Source organism: Mytilus edulis, chromosome 4 (genome assembly GCF_963676685.1).
Source record: "Mytilus edulis chromosome 4, xbMytEdul2.2, whole genome shotgun sequence".
NCBI classification, from domain to species: Eukaryota; Metazoa; Mollusca; class Bivalvia; order Mytilida; family Mytilidae; genus Mytilus; species Mytilus edulis.
In genome coordinates this window covers 24,623,244-24,638,292 of record NC_092347.1, presented here as the reverse complement: position 1 = coordinate 24,638,292, position 15,049 = coordinate 24,623,244, and the positions used below count along the sequence as shown (strand labels likewise).

Here is a 15,049-nt window from a genome sequence, read left to right as displayed (position 1 = left end):
AATAGATTGAAGTTGCGCCTTTTTGTAAACAGCAATTTGGCAAACAAATCATATCATTTACTGTAACAGTTTCTTTTGAATAACGATAACAAGCAAAATTCAAAATTTATAACATGACCTTAACCTTTGACCTTGATCTCAATTTCAAGGTCATAGGTCAGTGAACACAAAACGGAAGACCGGAGGTCAATCACTTGTATGGTTGTGGAGAAAAACTGATTTGAAATACATAAGGGGAGAAAACTCCTATAAGGGTTAACCAAAACACTTTGACTGAAATAGGTTGAAGTTGCGCCTTATTGTAAACAGTTATTTAGCAAACACATCATATCATTTACTGTCACAGTTTCTGTGGTATAACGATAACAAGCAAAATTCAAAATTTAGAACATGACCTTGACCTTTGACCTTGACCTCAATTTCCTTCAAATGGACCAAGGACTTCATATCAAAAGACTGTAGGCCTCTACGACTTATAACGTATGAATTGATCCAACAAATCGCCTATCTTAAATTTTCAAAGGGAAATAACTCCCATAAGATGTCTTCCGATCACTAAAGTCAAAATAAACCAAATCATTCTCAAGAGTAGACGAACAATTTGGTGAAAACAGTTTGCTAAAATCTTTTACGGTTTTAGAGATATAGCGATAACAAGAAAAAGGGGACACGGGGAGATAACTCCTATAAGAATAAGTGTTCGGTCACACAGGGTGAGTTTCGAAACCCCCATTACTGTACAACATCATTGGCCAAAAAATCCATTCGATATGTTGTAAGACAAAAAAGCATCTCACACGGCAGAAGAAAAAAAAAAAAAAAAAAAAAATAATCAGAAGAAAAACAAAAGGTCTTTCCACGAAAAGTGGAAAGACCTAATAATATAATTAATTCTTTATTTAAAGAGTGTAAATCAATTAGAACTAGTCTAATTTTCATTGAGGCCCTCAAACAAAATACATGCATACCTCTTCGATCACATTGTGTCCTGCTCCTTTATGAAATTAATTTTAAAGGTAGTAGACAGACAACTCTTAAATGTTGTTCCATATAAAGTGTTCTCAAATTGATGGTACATGAAAATGAAAAGTTGAAGATAGACAAATTCAAGTCTTTTCGATAGTTCTGGTATCAAATTCTAGACGTGAGTCAAGACGTGAAGCAATGCCTTTTTTTCGATGCATATTGTGATCAACATTCATCGTAAGTTATTATGGAACGTTCATAATTTTAGAATATTTTTACTCCTGAGATTTTTTTTTGTTACTAATCTACATTATATCTGTGACATCCTTTATTTTAAGTTCATTTTGATGCGTCCCACTAATCTTTTTGTGTATTAAATTCAATTAAGAAATATATGTATACTTGTCATTAAATAAAGTTAAAATCTATCATGCAGAACTAATTTTATTGGATATTTAAATTTTTCAAATTCACTACAACATGCATGAGCTACATACTGCCTTGATTAACCAAATCTATCTTGCCGGAAAAAAATGTTTTAACACCAATGTATTATACAATGAATCATTGGACCTCAAATGCATTGTGATAATTCATTAAAGAAAGCAGGCTTATTAGTTGTCCAAATTAACCTATTATGTCTGTTTGGGTTCTTTAACATTTTTTTTGTCAATATAACGGAACTGTAAAAATATTTCACACAAGTTGGAGGTTACACTAGCTATAAAATCAGTTATCCTCATTGTTTCTTCGAAAAATACCTGTACTATCGCAAGATTATTGCAGTTGTTTTCCACTTGTTGACAGCGTTTTATTTTTGATTTTGTTTTTTTAATTTTCCAGGGAGTTCAGTATTTTTGTAATGCCCGCGTCACACTGTCCCGATTTTTACGCCGATGGCAACACGATTATGAAAATTTTCAAAATCGGGACTGATCGTATCCAGATCGGGCTATTCGTAGTGCCATCTTTAACCATCGTAGAACCATCGGCCACTTTTTCTAGCCTTCGGGGACAACTTCGGGAAGGGTTCTAAATTTTTTAACATGTTAAAAAATCCCCGAAGGTGCGTCCGATGTTGAGGGTTCGTATTGAGTTCGTATCACCATCCTCACCATCGTAATATCACCGGGAATGCATCTTTGAACATCGTATTGCATTCGTGTTTCCATCGTTTCCATCGGGCAGTTTTGACATTACGATGTCTACACGAATGAATCACGAAGTTACCCGAAGGTCTTACGATGACAACACGAATTCGTGAAGACCTCGTAATCCTGTCGTGTTGCCATCGAATAAAAGTACGAAGGCGACAAGATGGAACTACGACGGCAATAAATCCAGGTAAATGTAAGTTAATTTTCGCGCTAAAATACATTTAAAGTGTCATGCGCGATATGCACTGGTCAGTCTAATACGACAGTTACTTTAAACATATTTTATTTCAAAAAATCATGTACATGACATACACATATAAATACAGTGATACAATGTTACTAAAGGATTTGGAAACAAGGTTTCCCTTATATTAATCCGTCTCCCTGTAGAAAAAAAGATAAAGGGAAATAACTGCAAATAAAGAAATTGATTTTTTTTTTTGGTCAAATCTTTCCTATATATATATATGTACCGGCGGCGGAGTGTGTTTACAGGCTAGGACTTTGTCAAGACTGTCTCACCCAATTACGATCCTAATCATGCATGAAGGACGCCATATATCAAAACGCTTTGAATCTACCAAAAATTGTTGCACTTGTTTAAACACGAGTAGATTTTCCTCTTGATTGAGGTTATTGCAGCCAAATAGGAGTGTTTCTATATTGTATGGGAACGGATTTTTTTCTATCGTACGTTTTCGGACAAGGGAGTAATTATTACACTCGAGAAGAAAATGCTTACTGCTCTCGATTCTACCACAGGTACAGTTTTTACTTTCTACAAGATTTCTCTTAAATAAATGTTCGTTCAGATTACTACAATCCATCCGAAGTCTGGCATGAAGTATTTGTCCTTTCCTGTTTCCATAAAAATAATAATTTGGTATTTTACTTACATTTTGATTAAGGTAACGTTTAAGTGTAAACTTAGATGGACTTAGTCTGATATCGTCCGGAATAGCATTCCAGGATCGAATAACTGAGGGAAGAAAAAGATTTCTGGTAAAATGCAGTTCTACACTTTATATGTTGCGTGTCATTCGTTCGTCTTGTGTCATAATTATGAATATTAAACAATTGTTGAGGGATAATATCGCTTAAATAATACGACAGTTAAGAAAGACGTTCACAAAACATGGAGCTCATATCATATGATTCTATGAGAACAAGAAAGGCGACAGCGTTGTTTCTATTAATTCAAATGGAACAAGAAGAGCAGCTATTACAGGCTCAGGATTTACTTTTACAAGTAAAATATTATTTTTTGTCAATTTTTCATATCAAGTAACATAATGAAAATCATAAACGCGCCTCGTACACCAACACTGCAGGTACACGTATATAGGGAAACCAACTTTTTCTTCATTATTTTGATTTTTTATGTATCGTCTGAGTTTAGACATCGTATGGCCATCGCGCCATCATCGTAATCCATCGTAAGCCTTCGTAATCCATCGTGTAGCGTTCGTGATCCATCGTGTAGGCTTCGGCTGAGAGATGAAGCTTAAATACCCGTCTTCGGTTAACCTTCGTATGTCCATCTTTTGCTATCGTATATAATTTCGGAACCATCGTATAGACTTCGTTAATCATCGTACTTGCTTCGGTCACTTTTTGGTATTTTAACGAGATCGGGATCAACTTCGTACGAACTTACAATTTTCGCATTCGGGTGTCCACCGTATATAAAAATCGGGACAGTGTGACGCGGGCATTATACTTTGTACACCAGACGTTGAGTCTGCATTATACTCATCATTAAATATTTGTATAGCTTTCATTAAATAAAGTAAAAGTCTATCATGCAAAATATTTTTTTATTCTTGAAATTTTTCAGAAGCACCACAATTTGCATGAGCTATATACTGCCTTTCTTAACCTAATATACCTTGCAGGGTAAAAGATGTTCTAAAACCAATGTATTATACAATGGACCATTGGATCTCAAATGCTTGTGAAATTTTATCAAAGATAGCAAGCTTCTAAACTGGCCATATTAAACTATTATATCTGTTTGGGTTACCCAAATTTGTTAATATAACGGAACCATAAACAACTTTCACATAAGTGGGAGTTTAAACTAGCTATGCAACCAGTTTAAACCCATCATTTCTTTGGAAAATACCTGTACCACCTCAGGATTATGACAGTTGTTTTCAAATTGTTCTGTTGATTTACAGCGTTTAAATTTTGATTTTGTTTTTAATTTGCTTGAGAGTTCAGTTTGTTTGTTATACTTTTTTGTAGACACACGAGTGTATTCTACATTAGACTCATCATGACACATTTGTGAACACTGCCTGTCTTATTCACTCAAGTTTATATTATTATAGTTGTTCTGTTTGGTCTGTTTTTCGATTAAAAAAAGCAAAAGAAGACACTACAAAAAGGAATGTGTCAATTTGTGTTGTCTACTTTTTATTTTCCACCCCTTCACCGCATAGATGCGTATTATCAGGTGGTGTAAAGATAACCAATTTCTATGCTTATTCCCTGGGAGACAAACGGATTTTGTGATAATTGGAAAATTATCAATAAGGAAGTATGCTTAATAATCTTGAACATAGCTATAATATCAATTGAATATCATCCTATTTATTGACTTGTCAGCACAATTTATCTGCTTTTATTAACGTTATTAAAGAGGATATGGTTTAATGGCTTTATCAATTCTCTGTCGAATAAAATGCACCGAAGGTTACATAATAGAACAACGGAAAGCCTTGAAACCCTATCTATTTTTGACTTTTTATTGATATGGATAAAGCTTTACGAATAATTGAAGATAACTAAGAAGCTAACAAGGATGTAATATAAGATGAATACTTCAGGAGTCACAAGAAAAGATACAATAATGATCTACTGAAAAAAAGACCCCAAAAAAAATAATAACAATTAATATTAAAAAAAGGATTAAGCAAGATTTAAGTGGTAGGCAAATGTTTAAAATAAAGCAACAACAGTTACTTAAGGTAAGTAATGCATTTATGGAGTAAACCAATGAACCAAAAGAAACAAAAAAAAAAACTCTGTACGGCCATATTATTTTATTTGAACGATTTCGGACAATCTGTTTTACAGTTGTGACAAAAAAGAGAAAGCAATCAAAAGCAATGTGTTAACGATGATAGTTATCAAAGTTACCAGGATTATAATTTAATACGCTATACGCGCGGTTTGTCTGCATTAGACTCATCAGAGACACTCAGATCTAAATTGTTATTAAGTCAAACAAGTACAAAATTGAAGAGCATTGAGTACCCACAAGTCCTAAAAGTTGTGCCAGAAAATCCTAGTATAACATAACCCTGATAAAAAAAATCACATAAAAAGGAAGATTGGTCAACAGTAATCTAACCAAAAAGACAAGATTTGACTCGTCTGCTCAGGAAGAGACAGCAGTTTTTGCTCCACTTTTTACAATCTTTAGTTTATACAATCTTGTATATTAATTCAGCGAGCTACAATACAGTAATATAATCAGCACAGAATTATGAAAATAAGGCTTGTTTGATATACTGCTTTCATTAGGTCTTCATAGTTTTGGTGATTACCTGTTCTATATTTACAATTTTTTTTTGGTGTTTTAATACCACACACGTCAATCAAAGGTTTATTGCTAACCTTTGAAAGAAAAGGTTATATGTTCAAATTAATAAATGAAGCACTGATTCATTACAAGATTTCATCATGTAAAATAATATGGTGCAAAAATCTTAGGACAATATCCAGTGCTCGGTAATGCAATTCTTGGAGAAAAATCATGGAACAAAGTAACACATTTTTTTTGCCTTTTTTCCTTAATTTTATTTTATTATTTTCTGCATCTTTAGTTGCGTAATGTCTTTTTGTACTTCAACCAGATTTAAAGACGGTTTGCCTTTGGTGCTCAATCAGGGTTTCCCCTGGGTCAATTATTTGTTTCGCCACCTCTTTCGCCAAAACATTATATTTTTCGCCACTTTATAATTTTTTTCGCCAAGTAACATAAAAATATTTTTCGTTTAAAAGTTGTTTTTTTTTCTACCCCCCCCCCCCCCACCCCCCCCCCCCCCCCCTTTGCTTCCCTTAAATAAGATGAAGTTCGCCCTTTTGTACTAAGAAGTGGTTTTTACAACAAACAAAAGCCTTTATCACAAGAAATTGATCCCTCATTTCATGTGTAGTCATTACATTGAAGGGTTACTCTCATTCGACATGTTCGAGGGGTTGTTCCAACCTTTTGAATATCACGGTGGGTATGGTTGTCCTGCGAGAGAACGTACTGTGCTGGTGATTTGGTCCTGACGGGTGCTGGTGGGTCCTGATTCTGTGCTGGTGGGTTTGTTTACATTGTATCAGAACGGCAATAAAACGACTGTTTTGTTGCTTAATTTTTCTCTGATGTGTCATAAGTACCATGCAAAGTATATTACAACAATATTATATTGCAAAAGTCGTGCAAGTTCGTTAAACGGAATTGTCCTGACGCTGTGCTGGTGATAAGAAAAAACGGTCCTGGTTCTGTGCTCCTATGTCCTGGTTCTGTGCTTTTATATTTTAGTTAAAAGTGGCATATATTCAAGATCATTGATGCTGTACTGTTATTGACTTATTAGCTGTTGTCTGCTTTCTTGAAATTGACATTGTTGTGAATGTGTTTACTGTTATTATGAGAGAAAAAATACCCCTATTTTTTTATTTTTTTTTTAAAACTAACTGTAATCTTATTTATTGGCCTGTTAAAGGAACCCTTCTTGCCTCTTTTAAGATAAGAAAATATGTTTACGATTTTCGGGATTACGATCATTTTGCAAGATCACCAAAATACGTTGTAATTTATACAATACTTATATAAAGTAGATGATGTGGTATGTTGTTGTCAATGGACAAATTTCCATAAGAAACCAAAGGAAGTATGTGTTAACAACCATACGTCATCGTACGACCTTCAACAATAACCCATAAAATAAAAATGTAAAAGGTTTTGCATAAAAATGGAGAGCAAAAATATAGAACAAAGGACTTTCTGAGCGTTTGAAACATGTCTTTAGCAGCTTAAAACACATTTGTTTGTGAACAATTGAGTGCTGACTATAAGAATGACAATAGTATTGCGGGTTTGTTTGTTTGGTGTGTTATTTTTTTTTGGGGGGGGGGGGGGTAGGGATGGGGATAAGTTAGAGCGAGGTTACAGTGAAAGCATGGAATAGTTTCCCGTAAGATTTAAATGTTGTATTGTAAAAGAAAAATGTATCTTATAGCTATTAAGAATCACTTGCTGTAAGATTTTTCCAACAATTTTTTTTTGTCTAAACGGTTATCAGGTATTTTTTTTTCGAAAGTTCGATAGAACACTAAAAAAATCACTATTTTATGAAAAGGCAGGCTAGAATATGTCAGATAATTAAGACGAGATAACCTAGAACACTAATAAAATTAAGATTTCTTAGCTTTTTTATTTGAAAATAAATATTTTTGATAAAGAATTACGGGGGAGGAAGTGAACAATGTGTCCTTCTTTTCTATATATAAATATTTTTCATGAATAAAAATAAAATGTGCCTTGATTATAATTGAAAATGAGTAAATGGAAAAAATAACCAACTAAAATACACTTTTATTTTAATATTGGAAATATCACTAAGCTTTTAAGTTTTGTGTGTCAAACACACCATCTCTGTAGTAATGACTCCTTATTCAAGATATTTCACTTCATTCATTTTTTTTTCTGCATTTTTTTATATTGTGAATTCATAGAATTATTATATTAAAATGTAGCCTTAATTTATATTTAAACACAACCGAATCTAAAGCCAGATATATCAAACATTTTTGGTTCCATCTATCCGTTTTCAGGACTTTAACAATCAACAATAACACGCCTGGAAAGTAAAATGCGTACTCGGCTGTCTGTAATCGACCATTTTTAGACACCCCAGGCTCCTAAAAAAACAAGCCGGGGTGGGGGTTCAAAGATGCAAATAAGTACTTATATCAATATTTTATCTTTTCGTGTACGGTTTATGACCCCTCCTGTGGCCTGTCAATTCCGAAATGTGCAAACTGCAATAGTATCAAAACAGCACAGACAATGAATAATAGAGATATAATTTTGTACATATATCAAGGGGGAACTTCTTGCAAAGCATTATTATTTATAGTTTATTATTGTATTTAGTAGAAAAAGAGAATTTAGTGAAAATAAAATCACTATTTTTGTAGAAAATTCACAGACCTTTGTACAGAGATTTTTGTTATGTTTAGCATGGGATCAACACAATGGTTCATTACCGAGTAAAAAAAATCAAAATGTCTATCTATCTTGCACATTTCAGAAAATTTAAGATCAGATAACGAAACTGGTTCCAGCAACATTTATAAGCAATTGAAGATTGTGACCCTCACAGTTTCCATTCACCACAAATATTCTCGTTACAATTACAACGAATCATTTTAAATACAAAAACAAAAATACGTGTTGAATGCAGTCTTTTGTTTATCTATTAATATATGTATACGGATACAGTTATGAAAGGCAGCAGGGTCATCAGGGTGAGGAGTCCATGTCATCTGAAATAAATGCTAAGCATAGATCTAGAAAGCGACATATAATCATGACATTACAAAAAGTCTCTTCTTTTCGACTTTTTTCGAACAAATTGACACATAAAATGAATTATACAGTATTGTGGAATTTTTAACTTATTTTAGTTACTATATATTGTTATCTGATATTGGACGAAAGATGTTGCCCTTTTATGTTATTATGTAACACAAGTTCAGATCATTTGAAAACACATATTAAACAGCCAAATGGATGCACAAGAGCTAACATAGGAGTCATAGATCCTGTTGGCAACAATTATCTGGCTAATTTTATTGATTTTGTAACATTTGTTTCAAATATGACCAACTTCTTATCCAAAATCACCAGCACCGTATCAGGACCCACCAGCACAATGACAGGACCCACCAGCACAGTATCAGGACATGAATAAATTGAGAAAATGCTAAATTTTAATAAATTGCAATGTTTTTTCACAAAATTGTTTTGTTGTGTGGATTGCGGTATAGAAAGCGGACTCTATGAGCATTTTTGTTTTATTTTTTCAGTTCGAGATTTTCTGAAAATGAGCATTTTTGTGTTACGCTTACTGAAACAGTTTAGAGGGTCATTTTTTTAATGGTTTATATAAGAACCCATAAGAAACGAAATTGAAAAATCTCAACTGTTTTCTTCCATTTTTTATGAGTGAAAACGTCAAAAATCATCATTTTCGTCTTTGTTTACATTTTTTCATTGATCACCAGCACCCGTCAGGACCGAATCACCAGCACAGTACGTTCTCTCGCAGGACAACCATACCCACCGTGAATATATTTCTTCATAACGACAGTTTTCTTTTCTTGACCGTCATAAATGAAAAAGTTGAGACGTAAAACTTTGCTTGAAACCGTGACGTGTGTCACTCAAACGACTTTAAAGTAGTCTCCCTAATCAATTACCTATATTAAGTAAATGGATAATTAAAGTTTTAAATCGGAGATTTTTCTTGGTTTTGAACAATTTTCGTCACAACAACAGCTTTCTTTTCTAAACTATCTTTAAAAGTAGAGGAGACGTCAAAAGTTTGCTTCAAACACGTGCGTCACAAAGTGGTAAATAAATTCTGTATGTGACATTTAGTGGAAGCCATTTAACCATATCATTTTGTCAAACAATTTAATCAACACCTTTATTAATTAGTCTTTTGTTGTCGATAGCTATGAAATGCAATCAGCTGATTATTGATTTTCTGTTCAAATCTTAATGAGGTCAAGGTAAATTCCGAGTATTGTCTGATCCGGAAAAGTTCGAGAAACTCGAAACTAGAGGCTCTAAAGAGCCTGTGTCGCTCACCTTGGTCTATGTGCATATTTAACAAAGGACACAAATGGATTCATGACAAAATTGTATTTTGGTGATGGTGATGTGTTTGAAGTTCTTACTTTACTGAACATTCTTGCTTCTTACAATTATATCTATAATGAACTTTGCCCATTAGTAACAGAGAAAAATATTTGGTAAAAATTTACATAAATTTACCAAATTAATGAAAATTGTTAAAAATTGACTATAAAGGGCATTAACTCCTTAAGGGGTCAATTGACCATTTAGGTCATGTGGACTTATTTGTAGATCTTACTTTGATGAACATTATCGCTGTTTACAGTTTATCGCTATCTATAATAGTATTCAAGATAATAACCAAAAACAGCAAAATTTCTTTAAAAATTACCAATTGGAGGGCAGCAACCCAACAACAGGTTGTCCAATTCATTTGAATATTTCAGGGCAGATATATATTGACTTGATTAACAATTAAACTCCTTGTCAGATTTCCTCTAAATGATTTGGTTTCAGAGTTGTAAGCAAAAAACTACATTTTACCCCTGTTCTATTTTTAGCCGTGGTGGCCATCTTGGTTGGTTGGCCAGGTCATCGGACACATTTTTCAAACAAGGTACCTCAAAGATGATTGTGGCCAAGTTTGAATTAATTTGGCCCAGTAGTTTCAGAGGAGAAGATTTTTGTAAAAGATAACTAAGATTTACGAAAAATGGTTAAAAATTGACTATAAAGGGCAATAACTCCTAAAGGGGTCAACTGACCATTTCCGTCATGTTGACTTATTTGTAAATCTTACTTTGCTGAACATTATTGCTGTTTACAGTTTATCTCTATCTATAATAATATTCAAGATAATAACCAAAAACGGCAAAATTTCCTCAAAATTACCAATTCAGGGGCAGCAACCCAACAACAGGTTGACCGATTCATCTGAAAATTTCAGGGCAGATAGATCTTGACCTGATAAACATTTTTACCCCACATCAGATTTGCTCTAAATGCTTTGGTTTTTGAGTTATAAGCCAAAAACTGCATTTTACCCCTATGTTCTATTTTTAGCCGTGGCGGCCATCTTGGTTGGTTGACCGGGTCACGCCACACATTTTTTAAACTAGATACCCCAAAGATGATTGTGGCGAAGTTTGAATTAATTTGGCCCAGTAGTTTCAGAGGAGAAGATTTTTGTAAAAGATTACTTAGATTTATGAAAAATGGTTAAAAATTGACTATAAAGGGCAATAACTCCTAAAGGGGTCAACTGACCATTTGGGTCAGGTTGACTTATTTGTAAATCTTACTTTGCTGAACATTATTGCTGTTTACAGTTTATCTCTATCTATAATAATATTCAAGATAATAACCAAAAACAGTAAAATTTCCTTAAAATTACCAATTCAGGGGCAGCAACCCAACAACGGGTTGTCCGATTCATCTGAAAATTTCAGGGCAGATAGATCTTGACCTGATGAACAATTTTACCCCATGTCAGATTTGCTCTAAATGCTTTGGTTTTTGAGTTATAAGCCAAAAACTGCATTTTACCCCTATGTTCTATTTTTAGCCATGGCGGCCATCTTGGTTGGTTGACCGGGTCACCAGACACATTTTTTAAACTAGATACCCCAATGATGATTGTGGCCAAGTTTGGTTAAATTTGGCCCAGTAGTTTCAGAGGAGAAGATTTTTGTAAAAGTTAACGACGCCAGACGACGGACGACAGACGACGGACGACGGACGCCGGACGCCAAGTGCTGAGAAAAGCTCACTTGGCCCTTTGGGCCAGGTGAGCTAAAAAAGTAAATAAACAGGAGAAAAATAAATCGTTATATATATATTTCTTTCTCCAAATTCCTTCGCAAATGACGAATTTTTATCGCCACAATTATTATTTTTTCGCAAATTGCGAAAATGGCGACCGACAGCGGAAACCCTGCTCAATACAATGAGAGTCAATCATGAAAACACTGCTACATCCAAGAGAAATCTTACAATGAAAATGTCAAATGTTTATAGGAATGCTTTAATTGAAATAAATACCCAACCTCCTCGAAAAATACAGTCGAAATGAAAGTGACAACGTCATAGCAAAAAAAAAAACAGAGAAGAAGACAAACAACAGCTACACAACCATATATAGAAAAACAGAACAATAAAGACTGAGCACACACAAACATAACAAAGAAACCGGATGTGATTTCAATTACTTCAAAATTTATATGTAGATCCTGTTAAACATGTGACACCTGTCGTGTTGCTCGTAGTGAGTACACATTTGAATATGCCCAAAATCGAGGAAAATAACATGGAACTGTGTTTTTGACAATTCGAACATATCGTGGTTATGACCATCGGAATATATATTGTGGTTTCGACATTTGGACAATATCCGTGGTCATATGGGAAACAGTTATTCATTATCAATCAACTAATTCGCGAAACACTTCCGAAGGGATGATTTCAATTTTATCTCTTGGAGCCTTAAACACAGCATCAACAATTAAAAAACACAGTTGTTGTTTTGAACTGTATTAGGACAGACACAACTGTTGTGCAGGAATTAAAGTACTTTAAAGGGTCCAAATATATAGTATTGCTCATGATACAAATTAAAACATGTTAAACGTTAACCTGGTTTTGTAATAGATTGAGTCAATATTTAGGTTTAAATCATAGACATATTTCTACGACGTTCAAATAAATTATTTTAGGTCTGATGTTTCCACTATTTAAATTGAATATATGTCAAAATATTTTCAAAGTAGAAAAACAAGAAATGAATGAAAACGTCCGTTCAAATCATTAACATGTGTTCCAAATTACCATGTCAATACACACTTCTATAATTATTACATGAGATTTACAAGATAAAATACTCACTATTAAACATTCTATAATTTGTATTCAGGTTTTTTTCCAGAATATTACAACTATGACTGAAACACTCGCTCTCGTTTTTTTCTTACAGTAAATCATGAATAAGAAGATATGGGAAACGGAGAGTTATTTTGGATTTTGATAATTATATTCGTTAGAGAAGGTAAGCATATGTTTCAACAAAATTTCAGTTTTCATATTTCTTTATGATATATATGTATGCCTCTGTCACCAAGAATACGGATCAAAAAGCGATTTCCATCGGTTGTCCAGTTAAAGATATAAGAAGATGTGGTATGAGTGCAAATGATACAACTCTAGTCACAATTTTTAAAAGTAACTATTATAGGTCAAAGTACGGTCTTCAACATAATAGTTATCAAAGGTACCAGGATTCTAATTTAGTACGCCAGACGAGCGTTTCGTCTACATAAGACTCATCAGTGACGCTCATATCAAAATATTTATCAAGCCAAACAAGAACAAAGTTGAAGAGCATTGAGGATCCAAAATTCCAAAAAGTTGTGCTAAATATGGCTAAGGTAATCTATACCTGGGATAAGAAAATCCTTAGTTTTTCGAAAATTTTTAAAGTTTTGTAAACAGGAAATTTATAAAAATGGCCACCTTATTGATATTCATGTCAACACCGAAGTGTTGACTACTGCGCTGGTGATACCCTCGGGAACGAAACGTCCACCAGCAGTGGCACCGACCCAGTGGTGTAAATAGTTATCAAAGGTACCGTTTCGTCTACATAAGACTCATCAGTGTATCATATTTATCAAGCCAAACAAGTACAAAGTTGAAGCTTTGGACCACACCAAACAGCAAGCTATAAAGGGCCCAAACAATGACCAGTGTAAAACCATTCAAACAGGAAAACCAACAAATCTATATAAAAAAACCCATGAGGAACAAGAAACACTTATGAACCACAACAACAAACGACAACCACCGAAGATCCGCCGAACATCATCATTCATGTCCAGTGAAGGATGTTTATTCAATATTGTCGACATCGCGATATCTACAATGTTAACACAATATAGTGTCAACATTGTTTACATTGTTTGAACCCTTATATAATGTATACATCGTTGACATCGCTATGTATACAATGTTAAAACGATGTTGTGTTAACATCGTTTACATTGTTTGAACCCTTATATATTGTTTACATCGTTGACATCGTTAACATTGCGATGTATACAATGTAAACACGATGTCGTGTCAACAACGTTGACATTGTTTGAACTCTTATATATTGTTTACATCGTTGACATCGTTAACATCGCGATGTTTACAATGTAACCACGATGTCGTGTCAACATCGTTTACATTGTTTGATCCCTTATATAGTTTATATCGTTGACATCGTTAACATTGCGATGTATACAATGTAAACACGATGTCGTGTCAACATTGTTGACATTGTTTGAACTTTTATATATTGTTTACATCGTTGACATCGTTAACATCGTGATGTTTACAAGGTTAAAACGATGTCGTGTGAACATCGTTGACATTTTTAAACTCTTATATATTGTTTACATCGTTGACATCGTTAACATCGCGATGTACACAATATTAAACCGATATCTAGTCAACTTTGTTAACATTGTTTGAACTCTTATATACTGTTAACATCGTTGACATCGTTAACATAGCGATGTATACATATAAGAAGATGTGGTATGAGTTCAAATGAGACAACTTTTTATTTAAGTTACATCTTTTATAAGTATACCCCTATATGTTTGACATAAATACGGAGTTTTTGGTTTTTATCGAGTAGCAAGCTATGAAAGGCACAAAAAAACACTAGTGTAAAACTATTTGAACAGGAAAAATAAAGGTCTAATGTAAAACAAGAATGTGTCCCCAGTACACGAATGCCCCACTCGCACTATCATTTTCTATGTTCAGTGGACCGTGAAATTGGGGTACAACCTCTAATTTGGCATTAAAATTTAAAAGATCATATCATAGGGAACATGTATACTAAGTTTAAAGTCGATTGGACTTCAACTTCATCAAAAACTACCTCGACCAAAAACTTTAACCTGAAGCGGGACAGACGGACGAACGAACGAACGGACGAACGAACGGACAAACGAACAAACGGACGAACGGACGCACAGACCAGAAAACGTAATGCCCCTCTACTATCGAAGGT

The 15,049-nt window shown here is 33.8% G+C and overlaps 1 protein-coding gene across 1 annotated transcript in view; it reads left to right on the top strand.

Moving 5' to 3' along the window:
• The window catches only part of LOC139521757 (neuronal acetylcholine receptor subunit alpha-10-like), a 114,385-nt gene that overhangs the window by 26,099 nt on the left and 73,237 nt on the right, over window positions 1-15,049 (top strand). The window contains exon 2 of the mRNA XM_071315339.1: window positions 12,962-13,033. Coding sequence (XP_071171440.1) covers window positions 12,982-13,033 — 52 coding nt within the window. The 5' untranslated portion in view covers window positions 12,962-12,981. The remainder of the gene's footprint in view (window positions 1-12,961; window positions 13,034-15,049) is intronic.